Source organism: Squalius cephalus (genome assembly GCF_949319135.1).
Source record: "Squalius cephalus genome assembly, chromosome: 5".
Classification (NCBI taxonomy): domain Eukaryota; kingdom Metazoa; phylum Chordata; class Actinopteri; order Cypriniformes; family Leuciscidae; genus Squalius; species Squalius cephalus.
The window spans coordinates 41,736,357-41,761,265 of record NC_137126.1 but is presented as its reverse complement, the minus strand read 5'-3'; the positions used below and the strand labels follow the sequence as shown (position 1 = coordinate 41,761,265).

Genomic DNA, 24,909 nt, shown 5'->3' with positions numbered 1-24,909 from the left:
TACGAACATCTTTGCTCTCTTGCACATGTCTCAGTGAAGCAACAATTGTGTAACCAATTGCGAAACCTCAAAGGTTACACTGCCATGGATATTATCTCTGATCAAACGGTCTGGAGTAGTAGTGGATGTCTTTTTAATGTGCCACAAGATTATCAGCATTTGCATGTGTTTTAAATACTGGAAATAGATTCAATCTTTTTTGAAGAACGCTAAACCTTTGTGTTGTCTGAACATAAATTGGCCTTTATAGCCAGATTATGTTACCTTGAACTGTGCAACACTGACTATTCAAAAACAGTTGTAAACTAATAGCTTTCAAATCTATATTATTAGACAGTGTTGGGAATAAAACGTTACAAGTAACAAAAGTTACGTAATCAGATTACATTTTTCAAGTAACTAGTAAAGTAACGCATTACTTTTAAATTTACAACAAAATATCTGAGTTACTTTTTCAAATAACCAACACTTTTTTCCCATTTATTGATCGAGAGAAATCGGGAGTAAGTGCAGAAGTGTGCGCTGTGTTAACATGATGGCTATTGTAGTTCTAGACTAAATGTGAACAGGCATTTTCTCATCTCACTTACACAAAAACAGATTCTGTATTCCTCAACATGAATAAAACCAGTGAAATACAAACTCAGAATATTTCGCAAACTTGCAATGATTAAATGCTAAATTAAACAAACATACTTTATGTATTTAATCTCACTTTATTAGATTAGATGTATTATGTCTTTGCTGCTGACCTTCGATGATCCAATTCAACCAAACTAATTAGAGGGTTATTCATATCATTTTTGGTGCGAAAGGGACTTTACATTTTATTAAAAAAACAACCAAGCAAACCCAGCCCGGGTGAGAAAAAGTAGCGCAAAAGTAACGTGATGCATTACTTTCCATAAAAAGTAACCAAATAGCGCAATTAGCTAGTTTTTTGGGGAGTAATTCAACATTACTTTTAAAAGTAACACATTAGATAACCTGCAAATGAACTAAGAAAAAACAGTCACAAGGAAAAAGAGAACAGTTTATTGAACCTTTAGACAAAATCTAAAAACAAAATCCAAAAATGTGCTTTTTGAGTATCATATTTTTTGAGCTCATATATTAAGAGAATATGGACCTCATACTTTGGGAAGAAAAAACTCCTCAGATTTATTGAGAGGCCCAAACTGAGCAAAAATAATGCAACTTGGTGCAGTTGCTGAAAGGTATATTGCCAAAAGTAAGATGAAATTCTGATAGCTAATGAAAATCAATGGGATCTTTATTTTACGAGGACATCCATGCTGCACGTATTTAAAGTCAGTTTTGTTTTGCATATCAGTATCGTCTAAGCTAACAGACATGGACTAAAGCCATGAGATGAGGAATGTATGAATGAAAAGAGATAAAGCTATATTTATGGATGGAAAGTAAACATTTGTATTACGTGGATTACAAGAACACTCAAGCATGTAACTGATTATTATCATCGTAAGTGAAGGTGTCCCTTGATCCATAAAAATTAGTTGTGTAAATTGACCTAAATTTTCACGAGTGGGATCTTGCTTATTGTCAGCGTGTCGTGGTGTCTCTGCCAGACTGTTGTTAGCAGAATAAGCTGTGCTTTGTTAGTGGAATAGCTGACAGTGCGGGCTCTTTGTTGCTTAGCCCCCCTTAGCGTTCCCCTCACTCTGTCTGCCTGTAAAAACAACAACAACAACTACATGCCCCCAAACAACAACTCCCACTTTCACCCCCAGGCCTCGCAAGAGTCTTTTCTGAGAGGGGGATGTGAATGCAAATAGGGACACGGTTACATGTTTCTGCGACTGTACCGTTTAACTGCCCTGTGCTTGTGCTCTTCTGTTCATTAGCTGTCTTTGCTTTTGCCAAACGTGAAGTGTTTGTTCACTCTGATTCACTGAAGCTTCACGGTCAACAGGTTAAGGGTGTTTTTCCCTCTGAAGCACCTCCTGGTGGAAGATAAGAGATCACAGACCCAGAGGTAGCAGCACACACACACACACACACACACACACACACACACACACACACACACACACACACACACACACATAATATAACAATGTGTTGGTTCTCTCTTGTTTTTGCATGTGTTCATAATTTCTTTCAATGACAGGCTGGCCAAAAATGATGTCTGTTTAATTTGTCATGTTTCCACTTCCAAAATTGCCATTTCATTAGTCTTTCATGAATAAGTCAAGTCAAGTCACATTTATTTATATAGCACTTTTTTACAATACAGATTGTTTTAAAGCAGATTTACAGAGATGACAGGAAGATAATGCAAAAAAGTTTGTTTCCAGAAGAAAATAGCGTCACAGTCCATATATATAGCCACTCTGGAGTAAACCGTGATGTCATCGTCCAGCTCAGTTCGTATAATAGTGTCAATGCAGGCAGATCAATATTATTGTTGAATATTAAATTAAATGTTAAATTCAATGTCCCCAACTAAGCAAGCCAAGCCATTGCAACAAAGGTGGAAAAAAGGCGACAGTGGCAAAGAACCAAAACTCCATCAGGGCAGAATGGAGAAAAAAACTCCGTCGGGGGGCCAGTTCTCCTCTGGCCAATGAACGAACAGTGTATGATTATGATTCAGGCAGCATTATAGGTCAGAAGTCAGATTGGTTTGGAACAATCAGAATATTATCCAGTTCCATCTGGTTGAAGATCGGAGTCACGCCGGCATGGAGATGAGTTTGTTGAGGATCAGTGTCGATGGCTGTCGTGTCGATGAGGCCTTCACAGGGGAGAGTCTAGTTGACACAATCTCTGCTGACACTAGGGATGCGTTGTGGTCGTGTCTAGGTGCAGGTCCTTTATCTGGTCAGGATACGGCCCGGATCCGGCTGACTACATCATGCGTTGTGGTCGTGTCTAGGTGCAGGTCCTCCAACTGGTCAGGATACGGCCCGGATCCGGCTGACTACATCATGGGCCCTATCTTGCACCCAGCGCAATTGACTTTGTACACCGACGCATGTATCATTCCTATTTTGCACCCGCGCAAAGCGCGCTTTTCCCTCCACAGAAGCACGTCGCTAAACTAGGGAATGAACTTGCGCTCCCCGGGGCGGTTCAGCACAAAGAGGAGGCGTGTTCCGGCACAAACGTTCCTTCATGCTATTTTGCAGGTTTAGAAAACAATTCCGCCACTGCCCGAAAAAAAACTAGTTTAAAGTCAGTGGCGCGTTGCACATGTTATTCATATGCTATTTTAAGGGCGCATGCTTGGCCATAATCAATGTAGCGTGTGCACAACGCGCATGCACTTTGATTCTCTCATCTACACACAGACGCAGCAGGTTTCATTTTTGCAAATCATAGCCTACATTATTACGATAGATAGATAGATAGATAGATAGATAGATAGATAGATAGATAGATAGATAGATAAACAGTTTATTATAAAAGCATACATCTACATTTACCCAAATTATCATACGCCTGTTTAACCAAAGTTAATTTGGGTGTGTTTCTCCATGCGTTGCTCTCCTCGGCTGTGAACCGCTCCTCGCGCGCGCCTGGCAAATCCGCCGTAATAGGAATACGCTATAGAACAAGCATGCCTGCTCTTAAAGGGAATGTGAGATGTCGCTCTGATTGGTTTATTTCACGTTACGCCCAAACCACACCTATGAGTAATTAAGCTACTTCAGACCAACCCCTTTTAGATTTGCGCCGGGCGCAAGAGTCATTTATCCCGCCGGCGTTTCAGATCATTAAAGTAGGGCCCCATGTGTTGTGGTCGTGTCTAGGCGCATGTCCACCATCTGGTCTGGATACGCCCGGATCTGGCTGACTACATCATGCGTTGTGGTCGTGTCTAGGCGCAGGTCCTCTATCTGGTCTGGATACGGCCCGGATCTGGCTGACTACATCATGCGTTGTGGTTGTGGTCGTGTCTATAGCGCAGGTACTCCATCTGATCTGGATACAGGCCGGATCCGTCTGATTACAGTAAACCTCGGAATAAGCAGAAAGACTAACATTAGCGTAGATGCCATTCTTCTTATGATGTAACGAGTACATCGTGTGTTAAAGGAAGTGTTGACCTAATTTATGCAGCCTAATAATAATAATTTAACTGATTTGAATAATAGGAATGTATAATTTTCTATGTGTATGCCAGGTTAAAGAGAAGTGTTTTTAGTCTAGATTTAAACTGACAGTGTGTCTGCTTCCCGGACTATGTTAGGAAGACTGTTCCAGAGTTTTGAGATCGCAATAGACGTGAAGGACTATAATGCGTTAAGTACTGGGGAGTTAAACCATTTAGTTCTTTGTAAGTAATCAGCAATATTTTAAAATGTATATGTTTAAAAATAAGTCATAGTTATGAGACAAAATCCATAATTTATGAGATAAAGTCAAAATTATGAAATAAAAAATATGGTTTCCAAATATGAGCCACTCTCAGCACTCTCTGTGTGAGATTTTCCAGGGCGACGAGAACGTATTTGTACATTGCTGTCATCTGGTGGAGAATATAGGAAGCACACATTTCTTTGTGAGAAAGAGTTTTACAGCAGTGGCTAAAAGTGATGTCCGGCCTCTTCAGCCTTTATTGAAATATTATTTAAAATTTGTTAACGATTTGTTAATCATATTATGTAGTTTGGAGTCAAAATTTGTTATAACGCAATGAAACATGCCAAATTTTTGTCAAGGCTGTCATACAAAGAAATTATGAAAACATGCAAAAAGAAGAGAGAACCAACAGAACATGAATAATGTAAATGTAGTTTGTCTGTTTACTGTTTTTATAATATATTTTGTATATTCTTTTTATTACATATATATTTTTACTAAATTAAATTAAGCTAAATTTGTCAAAAGGTCTATTATAAATTATAAATATATAACATAAATATAAATTTACTAATGCAAAAATAATTTCAGGGCTAGACATGAATGATTAAAAGGTTATAATGTCCAAACGTGAAATTAAGAAAGAGACATAAGCAACCTTTAAACATAATTAAAATCCAATTTTGCTCTCCAAAAAACCAACAAGAACAAATCATTTGAAGTTTGTCAAATCAATGTAGTTTGTCTGTTTACTGTTTTTATAATATATTTTGTATATTCTTTTTATTACATATATATTTTTACTAAATTAAATTAAGCTAAATTTGTCAAAAGGTCTATTATAAATTATAAATATATAACATAAATATAAATTTACTAATGCAAAAATAATTTCAGGGCTAGACATGAATGATTAAAAGGTTATAATGTCCAAACGTGAAATTAAGAAAGAGACATAAGCAACCTTTAAACATAATTAAAATCCAATTTTGCTCTCCAAAAAACCAACAAGAACAAATCATTTGAAGTTTTGTGCATTTCATGAGCTTGTCACAATGATGACAGTGCTTTTGGAGACGCTTCAAAGAGACGAGCGTGGCATTTTATTGTGTGGACTTGTTCTCTGGAGATGCTGGTCAGGGTTGTTAAAACAAAGAGGTTCAAATTAAAATGTGCTCAATTCATGGATGAGCTTGCCAAGACATCATGTGGTAACAAGCTTAGTTTCCATTCGCTCTGTTCTGAAGTTAAAAAGGAATTTTAAAAAGATGAGGGTGGGGGTTTGTGTGTAGGTGAGAGAGGTGGAAGAAAAAATGAAAAGAAGCAGGAACCACAATCATGTCAGCCATGTGATCTGAAGTCATTTCCTGACACGCTGCTAATGTACTTTAATATGTTGTCTCTAAAAGCACAGAGAGTGGTCCGTTTCTCTCTCTCTTTTTCTCTCTCAGAGATACAAAATGAAAGGTGTTACATTAAATATTGGGAACACTTTTAAAGGAATAGTCCACCTAAAAATGAAAATCTGATATAATTTGTTTATCATGTTCTTCCAAACCTGTATGACATTCTTATTTGAAACACATCAGAAGATATTTTGAAAAAAATGTGTGTATGTGTGTGTGTGTGTGTGTGTGTGTGTGTGTGTGTGTGTGTGTGTGTGTGTGTGTGTGTGTGTGTGTGTGTGTGTGTGTGTGTGTCCATACAATGAAATTCAGTGGGGTTCAGTGCTATTTGATTATTATGGATTATTATTGTTTATTAGGCAAAAACAGTTGACAAATTCTTAAAATGTGCTATTTTCTTGAGTAAAACATAAATACATCAGGATGTATGTATGTATTATATATATATATATATATATATATATATATATATATATATATATATATATATATATACATATACATAGCCATATATATTATTTATATATGATTAATTATTCCATAACATCCTCATTTCTACTTTTACTCACCAAATTCCCTCACAGCATTATGAAAAAATAACAGATTCTGAGGCTTGTTCGCTTAAATGACACTTATTTTCATATTCATTATATTCATGAATATTTTCATATTCAGCTGTTCCTCACTTTAGAATTGAAGCACTTGCTAAATGAATAAATGTATATGACGGTGAAGATCTGAAGAAGAAGAAGAACTCTTTCTCACTCTTTCTTCTCCACTTCAAAGTTCTCATGCACTTGCACTTTCATGTTGATCATGAAAACATGTTGGTCACAGAAAGAACTTAAAAGATCACAAAACTTCTGTCTTTGATCCACACAAACTCTTTCTTCTCTCTATATTTCTCTATGGGTTTGTAGTTTGTAGTTCTGCCCCGAGCGTGCGGATCGAGTCATGATTTGATTCTATATTTGAAGGCACCCTTCCCCTATTGGAAAATCCATCTTCACATCAAGCTCTTTCTTTAGTGTCTTGGCTGTACCATGAAATAGACTTTCTCTGACTATTTAAAGTCCGTTGTTTAATACAGTGATGTGATTTCAGAATGTTGCAGTGTTTATTATAAATGATTTACCTGTGCACATCATTATTTTTTTTAATTCATATGTCCCTGTAATCTTTAATTAAAAATGTTAACCTCCCCCTCGAAACAACCTCTGTTCTCTTCATGACGTGTGTCTCAGCAATTGGGGAGAATCAATATCCTCCACAACTGACTGCAAACTGCCACTCAGATCTGCCTACAAATAGTTAACAATGTCAAACTTCCTACGATCCAATCAATTCCTGAGGACGAAATCCAGTCCCCTATTCACTCGGATATAATAATAATAACTTAATTTTCTATTACGTCTTTAAAGGAGCTTCTCAAATCGCTTTACAAGAAATACAAAGGAAATACAAAATAAATCAACAATAGTACATTTGTGTATTAAAATACTTATTTAGAAGATGCTTAGAAACCCCAGTAAGAATCAAATTACTGTAATAATAAATGCGGAAAATAGATATGAACTTTTCTGCAACTGAAAGGTACAGCAATGGATGCAATTTTGCGAAATCTCTAAGATAAAAAAAAAAAAAGAAGTCTTTACAACGTTTAATACATGGGGTTCAAATGTCAATGAAGAATCAAAGATCACACCTAGATCACAATTTTTTTTCTAAAACTCAAGTACAGAACCATCAATGATAAGACGTGTTTGGCCAGCCTTATGGAGCTGATGAGGAAAACCAAAAAACATTTTTTTTCACAGTTTAAACAAAGAAAATGATTAGACATCCATTATTTTATCTCAGAAATACATGTAGTGAGCACTGAGACAGCCTCATTTCAACCATGTTTACAATGAATGTGTGTCATCAGCATAAAAATAAGAAAAAGAGTTTGCAAAAGCTGGCAAAGAGGGAATAAATAAAGACTAAAAAGTAATGGTCCTAAAACTGAGCCCTGAGGGATGCCAGTAGAAACTGTCAGATATTAGACCTGTGTTCCCCTAAAGCAACAAACTGTCAGTGTCTGGTCAAATAAGATTTAAACGGTGCTAGAAATACCAAATCAAGGTGATTAAGTAAAAGATTATAAGTAACTTTAACCAGGGCCGTATCAGGTAAAATAGGGAAGAAAAGACTATAGCAACTTCCGTTTCATGCCGACTTTAATTTACAGAAACTTTATCGTATAGAATTGGGTGATGCTTGAAACCTGCAAATACTTTCAATGTATTTACAAAATTTGTTATGATGCTTATATTGCAAAGTCATTAAAATTATATATATATATTAGGGCTGTCAAAAGATTAATCGCGATTAATCGCATCCAAAATAAAAGTTTGTGTTTACATAATATATGTGTGTGTACTGTGTATAATTTTTTTGTATATATAAATACACACACATGCATGTATATATTTAAGAAATATTTGCATACATATACTGTATATATATTTATATAGTTTATATTATATATAAATATATATTTTTTTATATATAAATAACACATTTTTCTTAAATATATACATGCATGTGTGTGTATTTATATATACAAATTTAATTATACACAGTACACACACATATATTATTAAAAACAAACTTTTATTTTGGATGCGATTAATCGCGATTAATCTTTTGACAGCCCTAATATATATATATATTTTTTCACACATATACATGAGTCATATACATTACATTTTCCCTCTGAATGTGGGAGAGACAATGAAACATTTATTAATTTAATACACACATCATGAAGAGAGCAGATGTCGTTTCGAGGGGGAGGTTAACATTTTTGATTAAAATATATTTAATTAATATTTTTTAAATATTTAATTTAAACAATATTTCTTTTTTAAATTATGTTTAATAATAATCATTTTTCACCAAAATTAGTTTCGAAAGCAACGTGGAGATCTAACAATTGGAGAAAAATGAACCCGCCTGTAATAACTCCCCCTGTAGAGGGTTTATCCCCTGTTTTATTCGTGTATTAATGAAACTTGGACAAAGTCCTTCTATTCAAACTATGATATATGCAACTGAACAGATAATAAACAGAGCGTCTAAAAATAATAAATATATTGATTAAAACAAAAACAAAAAACAGAGTATCCGTACACATTCATGCATTTAAAACATAATCGAGTGGTGCAGTGTTACAGAACAACTGTGTGACTTCTGTTCAAAGCTCTTGTCCTGTGAGAGTTTTATCTGAGAGGAGGGGCCAAAGATCAAAGCAGAGTGATTTTCAACACACACACACACACTCTCTCTCTCTTCTTCCTACATGTTCTCATCCTTCTCTCAAGCACAATGCCAGTTGGGTTACTAAAAATACCAGAGGAGCCATTTTGCATGTGCGCAATCCTCACAATGCTCTGGGAACCGTGCTCATAAATCAGACGTCCCCGGTGAATCGTGCCTTTGATGGGGCCCTGCTGACGTTATCCTCTAATGAAGAAAAGAGATGACGAGGAGGCCCTAATTTTGTGTCTGTAACTCACAACACTGGAGTGTATTATTACATAAAGCAATTAAGAGGCCCCTGGACACCCACAGATGGAAATGTTTTCTCCCACTGACTGACTCCAGGAGATAGGGAGGATGTTATAGTCGGACAATGTTTTAATGCGTGAGGTGATATCAGCGCTTTGTGTTTTGATTCACTCCCTACAAGTATGCATGCTTTAATTCATGAAAGACAAAATCTAAAGATCAATAAGCCTTGTTAAAAGGCACTAATAGTGAAATTTTTTTACAAAATTCACACAAATTCTCAAGAAGTGCACATATTAAGGGAAATACAGAAAAAGTTGGTTTTCTCAAAGAAATTAACAGGCAATAATTAATTTGTGTTCACAATTCATGAGGTATCTATTGCTCCCAAACATCTGCCTCACAACACACTTCCAAGAGAGTGTATAGCAAAACCTCGCTCACATGGCTTTAGTTATCAGATCCACAGGTGATCAGCCGGTGGCAACAAGAATAAAATATGCCTAATTTCACCAACACCACCAGAGGGCAGAGTTGAATTGAATTATCTGCATGAGGGGACTTTCAGAACCATTTCCATCCTCTCTCTTTCTCTTTTATACACACTACACATAAACAATTACGAATGGAGAAGTGCTGTAACTGCTTGTGGTTTGTATGGTGTATACAACATGCCAAAAACAATTACAGAATTTCTTCATTTGTAATTGGTTCTGCACGGCATTTCAGCTTGAGTATTTCTTGATATTCGTAAGCTAACATTAGAGGGCTGAGGCAAAACTAACAGATTTTTATTTTTGCAATTACACATTAATTGACTTGGAAGTTTTTACCCTCTCTGAATCATTTATTTTTGCTATTTCAAATGCATGTCATGGATAGATTATTTTGACTGAAAATTCATCATTAAACTATGAATTATTACGTGTTTAAAACTGTAATGATCTAATCATGAAGTGAAATAATCATAAACCATTTCAACATTTATTGTGTAATATTTTTTGGGCAAAAAAAAAAAAAAATAGTAATAACTTTTTATTATTAACTTTTTATAAATTTCCAAAACTAATGATAAGAAAACTTTTTTCAAATGACAAAAATACCCTGTGATGCATGTATACATAAAAAAGAGTAAAGACTTGCAAAAAATATTAAAAAAATTGCTGTTCTTTTGAACTTTCATCTAAGAATCCTAAAAAAAAGTATCATGCTTTCCACAAAAAAAAAAAAATTAAAAAAAAAAAATTAAGCATAAATTAAGTTTCTTGAGCAGCAAATCAGTATTAGTGTCAATATCAGAATGATTTCTGAAGAGTCATGTGACACTGATGATGCTGAAAATTTCTACCTGATCTCACGGGAAAACGTACAAATTCTACGAGGTGGCTAATTCGTACGAATTCATACAACCTCACTCGTACGAATTAGTAAGATTTTTGCAAAATCGTACATATTTTATGAATTCATACGAATGACCTACCCCTGACCCCGCCCCTAATCCTACCCATCACGTGGGTTTAGACAAATCGTAAATTAGCCACCTTTTTATCATTCGTACGAATTCGTACAAATTGGTCGTGAGATAGTGTTGCCTACAGGAATAAATTGCATTGTAAAATATATTTAAATATATGTTATTTTAAATTATAATACTATTTTACTGTATTACTGTTTTTACTGTATTTCTTTCTGTTCTTACTTTTTATAAAAATCTAAACTTTTGAATGGTTGTGTATGTACACTGCATGTTGGACATTGTTAGTAGACAAATATGCAACAATTTCTGTGAGTGTGAAAAGTGTTATATGAGAGTTAACTGAAAAATTCTTGAAAAGTGCCCATAGCTGAAGAAATACTCTTTACACTAGTTTAATGAAAAAAAAGTGATAAACTTAGACATGAAAACAAGCTGTTGTCTTCTTTTTGTGTCTTTTTAAATGTTTGATCACATGACCTATCATTTCTTCCAGCTTTGGAAATTCTCCTCATAGTTCTGCTGCTCTTTTTTGTAAGTAATCATCTGTATTTTGCTTTTATTTTTGACAGCAAACACGTCTTTTTTTTTTTTTTTTGTCCAGAACAATAGCAGCGTTCTGCTTATCAGAGGATTTTGGCCGTTTATATTTCTCTCTCAGGACATGGATCAATGAAAACAGAAGAGGTCCTTTGTTTATCAAACCCTTGAGGGCCTGCATACAATTTCCCATGGAAATGACACTGGGGGAGACAGTAAACATGCCATTTTTATGATTGTTTAACATTACAGCCACTTAAACACTGAACTGAGGCAACTTTTGTTTAACTTATGGCACCTTTTACACTTTTCGGTCAGTCATTATTCTCTTGTCTTGTCTCCTAACAGATACAACAGTCTGTTAACAGATGTTGATACTCCACCCTGCACAAAAAAAATGAGTTTCTAAGCACGTCTTTGACTAAAATGATGCAATGTTACAAGACACTGTGCATGCAAACTATGAAGCTTGGAGGACCAGAGAGTGAAAAAAGAAAACTAAGATGGCAATTTTCCTCATATGTGGTATTTTATAGATCACAGCTGAGGGTCTTCTTCAAAAACAGATGGGGTGCCGTTCTCCCCCTCGTCCACAGCTTCAGTGACATCATCATCTGAGAGTCGATCTGCGAATAATTGTCATGCTGTAGGCAAACCAGCCTTTTTAGCATTCTGCAAGCTCTTTTGGGTTTTCCTGTGTTGAATCAGAACATATGTTGGCCATTTTGGGATCCGTTGTTTCTTCCTGATACATTCCTGACCTTGAGGAGCTGTGCAGTTGGTTTTCATAAAGCGAGTGTCTTCGAAAAGACTCTTGGGGTATTATTGCATGCAAATCTGAATTCATAATCTTTGATTGTCTGAATGATGTTTACATTGGTTGAGCAAGCACAGTACAATTCAATAAAGAAAACATTGACATGACAACAAAAAATGGGGAATAAACATGCATTATTTATCAGAGAGGTATAGGCCTAAGAATGGTGTGTGTGTTTGAAAAACTTCTGAACACTAATATAATGTGTTTGAGCCTTTATTCGAATATTAAATGCAACTTTTTACTACCCAAACCAAATAAAAGACTTCAAAAGGCACCTCAAGTTTACCCTGTTTTTTTTTTTTTTGCAACATAAAGAGGCTTAAACATGATTACATACTTAAAAAAAAAAAAAAAAATCCAGTGTTTCATTGTATCCTTGTTAAATGGTCATCTTGCCAAAGTTTACTTTCCAAATGCATCCTTAACCAAGGCATGGTCTGTAAAATAAACATTTTCAATGTAAGCTTGAGCTTCCTCTGATTAAATGCGTCCAGTTGAAAGTCATTACAAACGAGGGCCCTTTGCTGTCAGTCCAGGTCAAATCTTTTCATACTTCAAAGGTTCTTTTATTTTTGAAGAGTTGAACGCAAAGGGTCTTTGATTTTGTCTCATTCCTCATGTGAATCAAAGGCGAGATCAAACCCTTTAACTTGTTTTAACGTTTGGGGTAATTTGGCTATAATCAAAAAGTCCTGCACAAAAAAAATTCTGTTGAGATTGACTTGTTTTATTGGTTTCCTTGATCCCAATGCTTAGAGTGTAAACATACTAGTAATTTCAAAGTTAGGCTAACCTTATTTTATGTTCATCTGATCTCATTATAAAACAAAAACATTTGACAGATATTATCATAATAAGATTTTTAACCTTTATTTAACCTTTCTGTTTTCTCCGAAATCTCCCCTATACAATATGAGGATTCACTATTCCCTACATTAGTCCAACAATATAGTTCACTTGATTGAGTGAATGAAAACGAGTGAGTATTGAGAAGGGCTGCCACTTTTGCGTAGTTTGTGCTTGCTGTTTAATAATCGTTTGAAACTTAGCAGTGAGATGAAAAGATTGATTGTCATGGAAACTATGTATAAACCTTAATTAAACAAAGTAATAATCAATTAAAAAGGAAAAATGTGTACATTACGCAGTAGCCACATTGGTTTGGAAAATGGATGGATTATTCAGTTGTGGGGGCCATGATCTTCTGGTCAGATGCGGGAATTTATTTGGCGCGCGACTCTCACAGTGAATTGCGGTGCATTATGGGATTGAATTCGTGCGCTCGATAATGTCCACTATGTTTTCGGGCACCACTATAAGGGCCATTCTACAGAATTGGTGCAAAACACATTTAAAAAGAATTTAAGTATTCAAATTTGAGATGTTTACAAAGATCCTTCTATTATATATTGAATACCACAATAATATTTAAAATATCAGTAAGCTTAATATATATAAAATCATAATTTATTGGGCACTTTCAATTGGGAGGGGGCTGTACCGAACCCTAACCCCTAAATTTCAACTTGTGAAAATGATATTGTAATGTTTTATATATATATATATATATATATATATATATATATATATATTTATATTTTTGATTTCTTTTAAAAAGTGAAGTTAAAAAAATATATATAAAAAAAATTATATTTTATTTTTAAATCTTGAAACTTTATGTTTCATAAAAAAAAAAAAAAAAAAAAAGTGTCCCGCATTTTCATGTCACTACCGAAACAGTGTGTGTTTTAGTCCATTGGCTGAGACTGATTTTAACAACACCCCTACATTTTTGATCAGGAAATATTCATGTGTCCCTCTCTCTCATAGCCTCTCTTTCATTGTAGATAGGTACCATCATGTTGAGGGAAATGTGTTCAAAAGTCTGAAAATCTGTGTGTAACTTTAAGGAACGTAACAAACACCTTTTTTCTGCAATTAAGCAAACTTTTTTGGGTGTTATTCCACAAAATTTAGCTTTTATATGTGTACAACTGTTCAGAACTGTGCTAGGTAACCTTGTGCTGGTTATCATCTTTGAGCTAGGCTCAAAAGTATCTAAAATTTGTCACTACCGAAACAGTCACTACCAAAACGTGGTGACGTTTCGGTTGTGACATCATGTTTTTTTGAGTGTTATTCGATAGAATTTAGTTTTTTTGTGTGTACAACTTTTCAGAACTGTGCTAATCATGTGCTGATGAGTTAGGCTCAAAAGTATCTAAAATTGTCACTACCGAAACAGTCATAACCGAAACATGTCATCATTGTTTTGGTAGTGACAAAAGGGAACACATAATCATTTATTTGGGGGAAATAAACAACATTTTTGTACAGTTATGCAAATCATTAGTATCTTAGTATGTTTTAGTAGTGTTTTAGTATGCGAGTTAAAATTCTGGAATGTGATGTGGTCGCTACCAAAACATTACTGTCACGACTGAAACATGCATGTTTTTTCTAAAATAAAGTATATTGAATAATCAACTAACTAATGTGTTATCATATTGTTTGGTTCAATGTATATTCAAACGAATGAATCCTTAACTTTTAAATCAGTATGATTAACTTAATGCCTTTTACAAAGAAGGATTGGATTCAAAATACAACAAATCTTATAAATTACACTTGAAATATTGTTAAAATTGTAATTATTATTGATTTACCTGTGAAAACATTTTTTTTTTAAATAGCAAAAAATATATTTACAAGGTAGCTGTAAACAATCAATATAAGCCTAATTATTAAATTATTTATTATTGTGTTTCGGGAGTGACAAATTTGGGGAGAGGAAAAATATTCCAAAACTTTCTGAAAATACAATATGATAATTAACTGCACGATTACTAGAAATGTGTACCTTGGATATTATACAATTTGCATACATACAAAATTTGTAAAAAAAAATTGTAAAAAAAAGACATTTTTTTTCAAGATGTTTCCACCTCTGACTTTGAACCAATTTTGTAGAATGGCCCATAAATGTCTGTCTCCTCAAATAGTGCCTTATTTAAGGGTATAGGGGGCGATTTCGGACACAGCCCAGACTTTAAATTCGTCATGATGGATGTAAGTTGCGATTGTCTTTTCTTTCCTAATGTGACTTATATCTGAATAAAACGTCTTCTCGAACAAGATAAAATGTAGATGCCCTCATGCCAGTAAACACGTCATCAGAGAAGAGATGTTGCTGCAAAAGTGAGGGTTATTTTGATGAAAGGTTACGAAAGCACATGAATAAAAAAATTAAAAAAATAAATGATAATAAATGCTGCAATATTCTATATATACATTTTTTTTAAGAATCGTTTTGATTTCATGGTGACTTTAAAGGTGTTTTAAAACTAATAGCTTTCAAATTCTCTCAGAAAGACAGGCGAGAATATGCCTACTTGAAAAACTTTACACAATAATATACAATGTGTAAAGTGCATCAGAAAGTCCACTTATTGAGACAACGGGTAAAATTAACACTTAATAATTTTGAGAAGATTTAGTTATTTTTAAGGTAGCCCACCCAAAGTTCAACAAGTTCCCTCACAGTCGGCTAATTACAACTATAAGAGAAACGTTTGCCAATCTTCCAGCAAAAGTAATAAAACTGTTTTGTGACTATAATATATTATATACGAAAGGACAATCCCAGCAATTAACTTCAAAGCTATTACTACATGCACATTTCTGCGTATGAATCATCCAAACAGTGTCGCTCCTCCTTAACGATTCAATGCGGAGAGGAGCAGGGGAGTGGAATTGACGTTAACGAATCGGTTGTTTTGAACGAGTCTTTTAAAAGAACGAATCTTTTTCACTTCGATGCAACTCATTTTTAGTTTTTTAAAGTTTCTCCCTTTTAAAACATACGTATTTTGCTCATATTAAGAATGATGCATGTGTAAAAATGACCAGGCTACACAACTATAATGAAGTAACTTTACCGAAAGTTGCAGAATTGTTGTTATATTTTTCAGAAGCTTGACAGACACTGTGCGCAGCAGCTGACAAATATCATATCTGCTTAGGTGTCGCTTATGGGAAAAGGCTTATTATCTTTAAATAGCTAGGCCTACTGTTTATGGTGTCTCCTCTGGATTTGTAGAGATGCAAATGAAAGAATAATACGAAAAAGATAACTTAAGCTAACAAAATGTGTTCTAAGAACATAATTCCCATTAAGATATGAACGTTATTTCTAAATGTTCAAAAAGCTTATTAAATGTTTTATAAATTATATAAGCATTTTATCATTCTGCAAATAGGCTATTATGGGAACGTTACTTTTGAATGTTCTCTGAACATTCTGAAACAACTAGTAACATTTAAAATGTTAAACGAACTAAAACATTTCAGGAAAAGAAAGTTCCACGAACAATGTAGCCTTTATGAATATAGCCTATCGTTTTTGTGCTTTTGTGAGAACATTATTAACAAATAACTCTGAACAAGCATACGTTACTTGAAGGATGCTTGTTCATAACTTTGAGAAACCTAGCCAGTACGTTAGACAAAGTTCTGAGAAAGTTAGCTGGGAAATAACCGGTTCCTGAACGAATCTTTTAAATGAGCTGATTCAAAAGAATCGAGTCACTTGGATGAATCATAAACTCCACCACTAGAATAGAGAGGGTCAGGAAGATCGGTGGGTGGGGTTAACCCTTTGTGGAAAAAAAAATTAAGGAATCACGTGTTCCTAGATCAAAGGAGATCCGCTTTGTACAGAGAGCGCGAGCAGCAGCCAGCGAGGCATAAGCGAGCGCGCGAGCAATGCGATAGTGCGGGCAGCAATGGTGAAATCAGCCACGACATTCTTTCCAAGGACAAACTTTTATTTTTAATGATCGCTATTATCATTTCGCACCATCCATTGGGGTTTTTCTTTTCTTTTTTTGGTGTCGTTTGTATTTTGGGAGGGAGCTTTCCCCTCTCAAATTTGATTCTGAATCAACACTTTTTTGAAGACCCTTGGAAATTATGTTCCGATCGGCGCTGATCCAACCGGCAAGATGATGATTTTACCGAGGAGTGGGTTCGGTCGTGGTGCTGATTCGGTGGTCTTGGTGTTGTTTTGGGTCTTGGGAAGCGTCGTAGCCAAGGATACTGCCTTTGTGGAAGTTGTGCTTTTTGAGTCGAGCTCAAATGGTGATTATACCACTTACACGACAGGTCTGCAAGGGCGCTTCTCCAGAGCCGGAGCCACTATCAGCGCAGAGGGCGAGATCGTGCAAGTACGTTTCCGTCTCTATCGGTGCACTTGCATGGGAATTTTACCCTCTAACAACTTCGTTTCTGTGCGGTGCATTCGCTCTCCGCAACTTTGTTTTTCTCTTTCTTTTCAAGGGGGTGTGGGGTTGCACTTCACTACGCGAGGATGGTACAAGACCAGAGAACTGTGCGGTCGCAAAATGGCCTCTTGTCTTGCAAAACATGAAAACGTACTTGCAAAAAAGTTACTTTGATGCATAGCTTGCATTAATTGTGTAGCATACTGGAGAAACGGACTAGGGACGTGCAGGAACACATGTGGCTAACTTTGTAGCGCAGATGACAGTGGTAAACATATGTCAGAGGTTATCAATTTTAATAACAGCATTTCCTAGATCTTTTTTGCAGTGTTACGATGACAAGTGTCAATGTTGATTCATAGTAACAGGATTCCCACAGTCAATGAATTCCTGGAAGGATGAAAGGATTGTAAATATAGGATCATGAAAAAATATACCTCATGCTCACCTCTGAAATATGCTTTATGTGCCTACAATGGCGTTAACATTATCCAGACTGGAAACGTTTTCCCATAACTTTTATTCATTTCCACAGTTAATTTTATTATAGTTTTGATTTCCTGTTGAAATCAGCGCATGCGTTTTAAGACCGGCAAGATGACTTGAGATTATTATTATTATTACATAATTGAATGGTATGATTTAAATAGGTCCATGACACCTGTCATATAAATGTCTTTTGTTTGAAGTTCATTGAAGGCTGTGAGAAATCATCTCCATAATGCTGTCCAGAAGACCGCTCTACTAAAATAATATCTCCACAGGGATCTGTGCTATTTGATAAATTGTTTATGAACCATCACACCTCTGTGTGATTTATCCTTCATATTGCATGCAAGCGGTTTTTGTATTCTCTAGGGAAAGTTTTGCAATCCTTCTAAAGAGCGCCCATTTTCATGATTTGTTGAAAGTTTGTAATTCTTCCCTCTCCTCTTGTGAAAACAGAGAACAGGCATCAAAGAGCGAGAAGTTATTGAATGTCACGCCAAGAGGAATAATTAGTCCCTTAAACACTTGCTTAGAGTTTAACACTGTTGGCAGAAGTGCACTGTGGGAAGTTATGGTGAATGTGCTTGTAATGTGAACACTGAAAGAAGATGCAGTGATCAAAGCGAATGCCTGATGCTTTATGCTGCATCTCCTCATGCATGCAACACACTGTAAATGCTTTACCTTTTAGATTGATGCAAAGAAATCTGGTTTGGAATGAAACCAATGCACAAGCATAAACTCTAGCTGCATGCAATAGTTCATCTTTCACAAGCTCCTACTATTTCTGTGCTTTCCTTTACATTCCTCCTTGTGGTTTTAGTGAAGAAATATGAAAAATACAGGCTTTTTTACATCCAGGTCTACTGTGTCCGTCCCACATCATTCGCTACTATGTGTTTACAGTTGTGTACTTAGTAATGTTAGAATGTTCGCATGTGTAGGATTAGTGAGTATCACATTTTTCAAAATGGCAAGTGGTGATCATCATTTTTCAGTGATGGCAGAGGAGATTGCTTTCTCTGTAGTGGGGTGAAATGAGAGATTTAGTGGTTTAGATATTTAGACTGGCCATACATCCATTTAGCACGGGCCGTTTGGCTCTATCTTTAAACCCTGCTGAGATGCCGGACCTCAGCTTTACGTTGAGAAGCCTTTGAGGTTTGCCATGTTTTCAGACATAGTTAAACATCGCTTTTATCACAGAGGCCAAGTTAGGATTCCTATTGGGATAGTGTTCGTAATACATTCTAACGCTGTAATCATTGTGCACACAATGTTTTAGATCTTCTCCTTTACTGTTTGTTCTCTCTCATTTTCCGAAATGCTATGCCATGTATCGTTCACAATTTTCTTCTTTGCAATGCCATAATTTCATGTCAACTTCTCAGCAATGTCATAATTTCATGTGGCTTTGAATGGTGTTCATGCGAGAGATGTTTTTTGCTCTAATGATAGTTTTGCTGTGAAGCTGATTGAATAAGAACCATATGAAGATATTTTTGAGATCTGATGCAAATGTTTGACTTCTGACTTATGTTTGACGATATAGTTGCGTAATTCATTTTGAATGAAAAAAAAAAGTTCAGTTGCACCATTCTTGGAGTCTTAAGGCCCGATCACACCAAGAAAGATATCATTCAGTTTATTCTAAGTGTGCTGCAGGCTTTAAATGCTCGAGCATTCTGATTGGCTGTTCATCAGCTGGAAAAAAAATCGTTCTTAAAGTGATTTGATATCATCGCTATAGTTATCGTCATTGGTGTGAGCGGGCCTTCATGCTTGTTCTGCATTCTTGTTCATACATTTTCTTGTGCCTAATTGCTTTTAAGCATGTTAAAAGTTTTCCTGCAAACCACATGCTGGTCTCAATTTCCGTTTATTGCATTTTAACCTCTAGGATTGGTGCACTGGTGGCTTAATTATAAAGAAGGGTTGTTGTTGGGCGCTGAGAATCCAATTAAGTCAATAAGTGAGGGTTTTAGACTGTAGGACGTAAATTTCAAGCACTTTAAGAAAACTAGCCCTAAGCCCTGGTACATCCTTGTCATTTTTCCCTTGAGTGAAAAGGAGAGCCTGGAGTACCAAAGCAGGGCCAAAGCAAACAAATTAACTCAATTTGCTGCATACTCTACCTTATGGGGCAGGAAGCAAAGTGACTTCTTGGCTAATGAACCGATGTTCTCCTTGGCTAGAACCTCAATTGCCTCAATTTTGTCTTCTCATAGCATGAAAATCAGTGTCTTTTTAAATAATTCTTACATACTGTAGTTGTGGCTTTTCTCTTGGAAAGGTCTTGCTGATGGTGTTTTGAATATAGTGTTACGTTCCTACAGCCGGTTCCAGGGCCTTGTCTCCAGTATAGAGACTTGCTAGCTGTTGGTTTATACATTGATCACAGGAATATTATTGGTTTAATTTTTAGGTTATTTAAAAAAAAAAAAATTTTTTTTTGTCTAAGGCTGAAAGGTTAAAAATATTTACCGGTAAGCGGAAATGCTGTTACATCCAATGTTTGGTCTGTGACGATTTTGCCAATCCTTTAGCTGACATGGTGGTTATCAGTCTAATATACTTTATTTTGCTTTGTTATACCTTGAATTTTACTCTGTTAAACAGAACTTTCAAATGTTTAAGCAGGTTAAAATGACAAATAATCTCGTGAATTTTTTTTTTTTTTTTTTTTTTTTCCCAGTTCCTTCAAGGAAAGAAACAGTGAGTTTAATGTGTGGATATTTTATAAAATTGTGTGTATTATACCTTTAACATTATATATGCATCTTGGTGAGTCTGTGTTTCACCTTTTGTTTTAAAAATGACTAATAATATTGATTGTAATGCTGAATATTATTCTGAAAAATGTAAGTTATAATAGGAAGATTTTTTTTAAATGCATTAATACTTTTATTCAAAAAGGATACATTACATTGGTCAAAAGTGACTGTAAAGACATTTCTAATGTTACAGAATATTTCTATTTAAAATAAATTATATTTTGCTTTATATTGTTCATCAAATAATCCTGGAAAATATATCACAATAATATTAAGCAGCACACCCGTTTTCAACATTGATGGCAATAAATGTTTCTTGAGCAGCAAATCAACATATTCGAAAAACTTCTGAAGGATCATGTGGCACCGAAGACTGGAGCAATGATGCTGAAAATTAATCTTTGCCATCATATGAATAAGTAAAAATGTTAAATATATTAAATTAGAAAGCGATTATTTTAAATTGTATCAACATTTACAATGTTACAATTTGTACTGTATTTTTGATCAAATAAATGCAGCCTTGGTGGGCATAAGAGACTTACAAAAACATTAAATATCTTACCAACCTCAAACTGTATATTTCAGTATAATAATGGATATCAATAATATAATATTTTTAAAAATAATAACAATATTTGTACTGTATTTTTGATCAAATAAATGCAGCCTTGGTGGGCATAAGAGACTTACAAAAACATTAAATATCTTACCAACCTCAAACTGTATATTTCAGTATAATAATGGATATCAATAATATAATATTTTGAAAAATAATAACAATAATATAATTTAATGCAATTATGATATGCTGTTTCTACTTTGATTAGATTTAAAAAATAAAAATAGTGGAAACCCTGAATTAGTTGAGCAAGTTCTAATAAATAAGTTTGCCAGGTGTGATTGTCATAAGTTGCACCTGTCTTTAATTTTTCAGGGAGATAATGTCTGTAACACCAACTGTTTTCAGTGTGCCACCGGACTAGTTTAGATTTATCTCATCTACCATCATAACTCAGTGCATCATTGTTTGGAGTTCATGACCGTTAGTGCTGAAATTCCCTTGAATAAACAGAAGTGAAATGAAGTGGTCTGTGTGAACGCTGGTAGTACAGGCGATGACATGTTAAAATGATGCCCTCTCTCCATTCTCTCAGGCAGAACTGTAGTGTCATATCTATACATGACTGACCTAAAATACCTTGATGGATGACTCGCCTTATCACCTCCTGCAGCAGAACTAGAACCGTGCTGGTGGTTTTTAGACACTGAGAACTGGATATGGGAAAGTAAAATGGTACTCCCTCTTTTAACCTTGTTCTCACCTGTTTGTTGTGGCTGATAACTGTGGGAGTGAAATCTATATGTGTTGGAAAATGACTCATTGTTTATATATGAGTGGAATGTTTGCAGTTGGCATATGAGTTTTGAGTTTCGAGTGTCTCGTTTTTTGTTGTTGTACTACAATGCTTTCAAATGCTTAGCGCACCTGACTTTCATTTTTGGGATTCTGAGGGACACTGAACCATGGATTGACCATATGAAAGTCGCTTCCATAAGGTCACCTTTCCTTTTAAGGTTCTGAGAACAGAGAGATGGGTGATTGGTTCTGATTCACTCATCACTTTTCAAGCGTAAACATAATGTGTTATTATTATTAAAGGGATAGTTTTTCCAAAAAATGAAAATTTGGAACAACTTGAGGGTGAGTAAATGACAGAAATTTTGTGTAAACTGCCTTTAATGGTCCCAAAAATGAAGATTCTGTTATTTATTATTTATTCTGTGGAACACACAAGTAGAATTTGTGAAGAATTTGGTGACTCCTTTACAGTGCCTTTACACTGAATGGGAACTGATGCTTTGAAACTTCAAAATGACACAATAGTTTCAAATAATTTGTCACTATGACTTGTAATCTTGACATCCACCCTAGCACTATTTGACATATTCATTAGTTTGTGAGAGAAGTGGTGAAGTCCACTATTTTCAAATGAATTGATTTGAGTTCACAAAATTGGTCTGAATGATTCGTTTTTGAATTAGTTAGATCTGAGAGGCTGGTCACTGCAGAGCCATGGGTGGAGTGTGAAGTTCAGCTCCTCCTCTCTGGATTTAATTTGGGTGTAATGGGCGGAGCTAGAAGGTCTAACCCAGGGGTGCCCAATCCTGCTCCTGGCAATCGACTGTCCTGCACAGTTCATCTCCAACCCTAATCAAACACACCTGCCTTTAATTTTCAAGTGATCTTGACGTGCTCTGAAGACCTTAATTGGTTGCTTCAGGTGTGTTTGATTAGGGTTGGAGATGAACTGTGCAGGACAGTCGATCGCCAGGAGCAGGATTGGGCACCCCTGGTCTAACCACACCCTAACCCTTCCATAACTCTCTACCTCCACCCATTAGAGGTGGACCTGGACTAGGCCAAGCTCAATACCTGACGTCCAGAGAGGTGGAGCTTGACATCAGTTGGCTCTGCAGTGAGCGCCACTTGTCTCGAGTTGACTCAGTAATCACAGAGGCTAAAGGGATAGTTCACCCAAAAATGAAAATTATGTCATTGTATGATGCTCTTTCTTTCTTTGGAGCACAAACAACGATTTTTTTTGTTTATATAATGACAGTCAATGAAGTCCAGTGTTTTGGACCCCAATATTTTTCAAAATATCATCTTTTGTGTTTACCGCAGAAGAAAGAAACTCATATAGGTTTGGATTGGAATGACATAAGGGTAAGTAAATGATGACAGAATTTTCATTTTTGACTGAACTTGTGAACTATCCCTTTAACAGACCACTTGAGGTTAAGATTGTCATTGAGCAGCAACTACTACTATTCCTTTAATAGACCGTAAGGCGACTTTCCTTATTTGATATGTTGAACATTTGAGGTCTGGGTTAATTCCTAGATGCATAAACCACAATTTAGTACTTTGTTTTTTCGTTTTATCTTACAAAATCAGTTAAAGTCAGCCCACGTTCTGTGGTGTGATTGATACAGTGTCTTTCCTCAAAGCTTGCTGTAGTTTTGCGCTTAAATTAGGCCCATAATGAGAGCTTGGTTTGGCCTAAGAAGTCTGCATGCTTTTCCCACAGACTGAAACCATGGGAGTCCAGAACGGCCCTTCACGAGACAGTGGGTACCCGAAAACACGGGGCCCCTCCCTGTCCACAGCAACAGTAGCAATATTCAACAACCGTGGGTTTAAAAGGTTAAAAGTGCTGCACGACTACTTTTCCATTTATTGGTTTTGTGGTGGCAGCTGTATTTTAAGACGTATCTGCTCAAACCACTAACCCGTCGGCCTTTCATAGCCTTGCCAAAGTAATTTGAGGTGGTTTTTTTTCTCCCTCTGTCGGAGTAGAAAAGATTAAACTGTTTTTGTCTCCTTCTTTCTTCCTTGACCACTGTCTGCCTCACTCTGATGCGCTTGAAAAAATGTTTATTGTTTGTTTTCTTAAAGCACAAATAGTTTAGGCAGAAATAAATAGAAAATTCAAACCGTCGGCTCTATTTTACCCGGCGCAGAATTAATCCTATTCTTGCTTCCTGCAAAGGCTCGAGCGATAGCTCCGCTCTCTCTCCTTGAAACCCCTAATGATTTGCCCATCAAAGTTTATTTACAAGGACTGGATGTTCACTTGAGAGGCAAGTGCAGTCCTGATGGTGACTGACAACACAGATTGATTAGCTTATCACAGCTGATCATCCCAGTTGCTATGGTTACACCTCAAGAATCTCAGTTCCGACAGTTGAAATGTGGGGCTGTTTGGAGGACAGACTCTGAATTAGGGGTGGGCGATATGGCAAAAATATCATATCACGATAAAGTGTTTAACCAGCAAGGCTTTAAAACGCATGCAAATAGTAAACTTTCGTGATTGTGAATAACTGCAATGTCACGTGAGCGTGACCCTACCTTTGTACCCTAATATGTTCACTGTAAAAATGATATGATCAGTAAGTTATGACAACAAATGTTTTTACATTGCTTTAACTCATCAAAATAAGTTAAGCAATTTTCAACTTTTTTTGTAATTTATACAAAATTCAACTCATTTATGTCAGTTTAATGTGATTTAAGTTGAAATGACTTGAATATCTAAGTTGATTGCACTTGAAAATTGAAGTCAGCAACTTTTGAGATGGAGGCGCCAGAACTGCAACTGATAGAATGCACTGAAGCACGATACTACGTTACTTCTTCAAAAGCAGATCTGGGAGACATTTGAACCATTCATGA

At 35.5% G+C, this 24,909-nt stretch overlaps 1 protein-coding gene and 1 long non-coding RNA gene across 2 annotated transcripts in view; both read left to right on the top strand.

Moving 5' to 3' along the window:
* The first annotated feature begins 11,256 nt into the window (after positions 1-11,256).
* LOC307158251 lies at positions 11,257-11,773 on the top strand. The gene is made up of 3 exons (XR_013821207.1): positions 11,257-11,295; positions 11,423-11,516; positions 11,650-11,773. It is a non-coding gene; the product is annotated as an uncharacterized lncRNA (long non-coding RNA).
* Positions 11,774-16,813: 5,040 nt separating this feature from the next.
* Positions 16,814-24,909, top strand: part of znrf3 (zinc and ring finger 3) — a 68,317-nt gene continuing 60,221 nt past the window's right edge. The window contains exon 1 of the mRNA XM_079871156.1: positions 16,814-17,346. Coding sequence (XP_079727282.1) covers positions 17,125-17,346 — 222 coding nt within the window. The 5' untranslated portion in view covers positions 16,814-17,124. The remainder of the gene's footprint in view (positions 17,347-24,909) is intronic.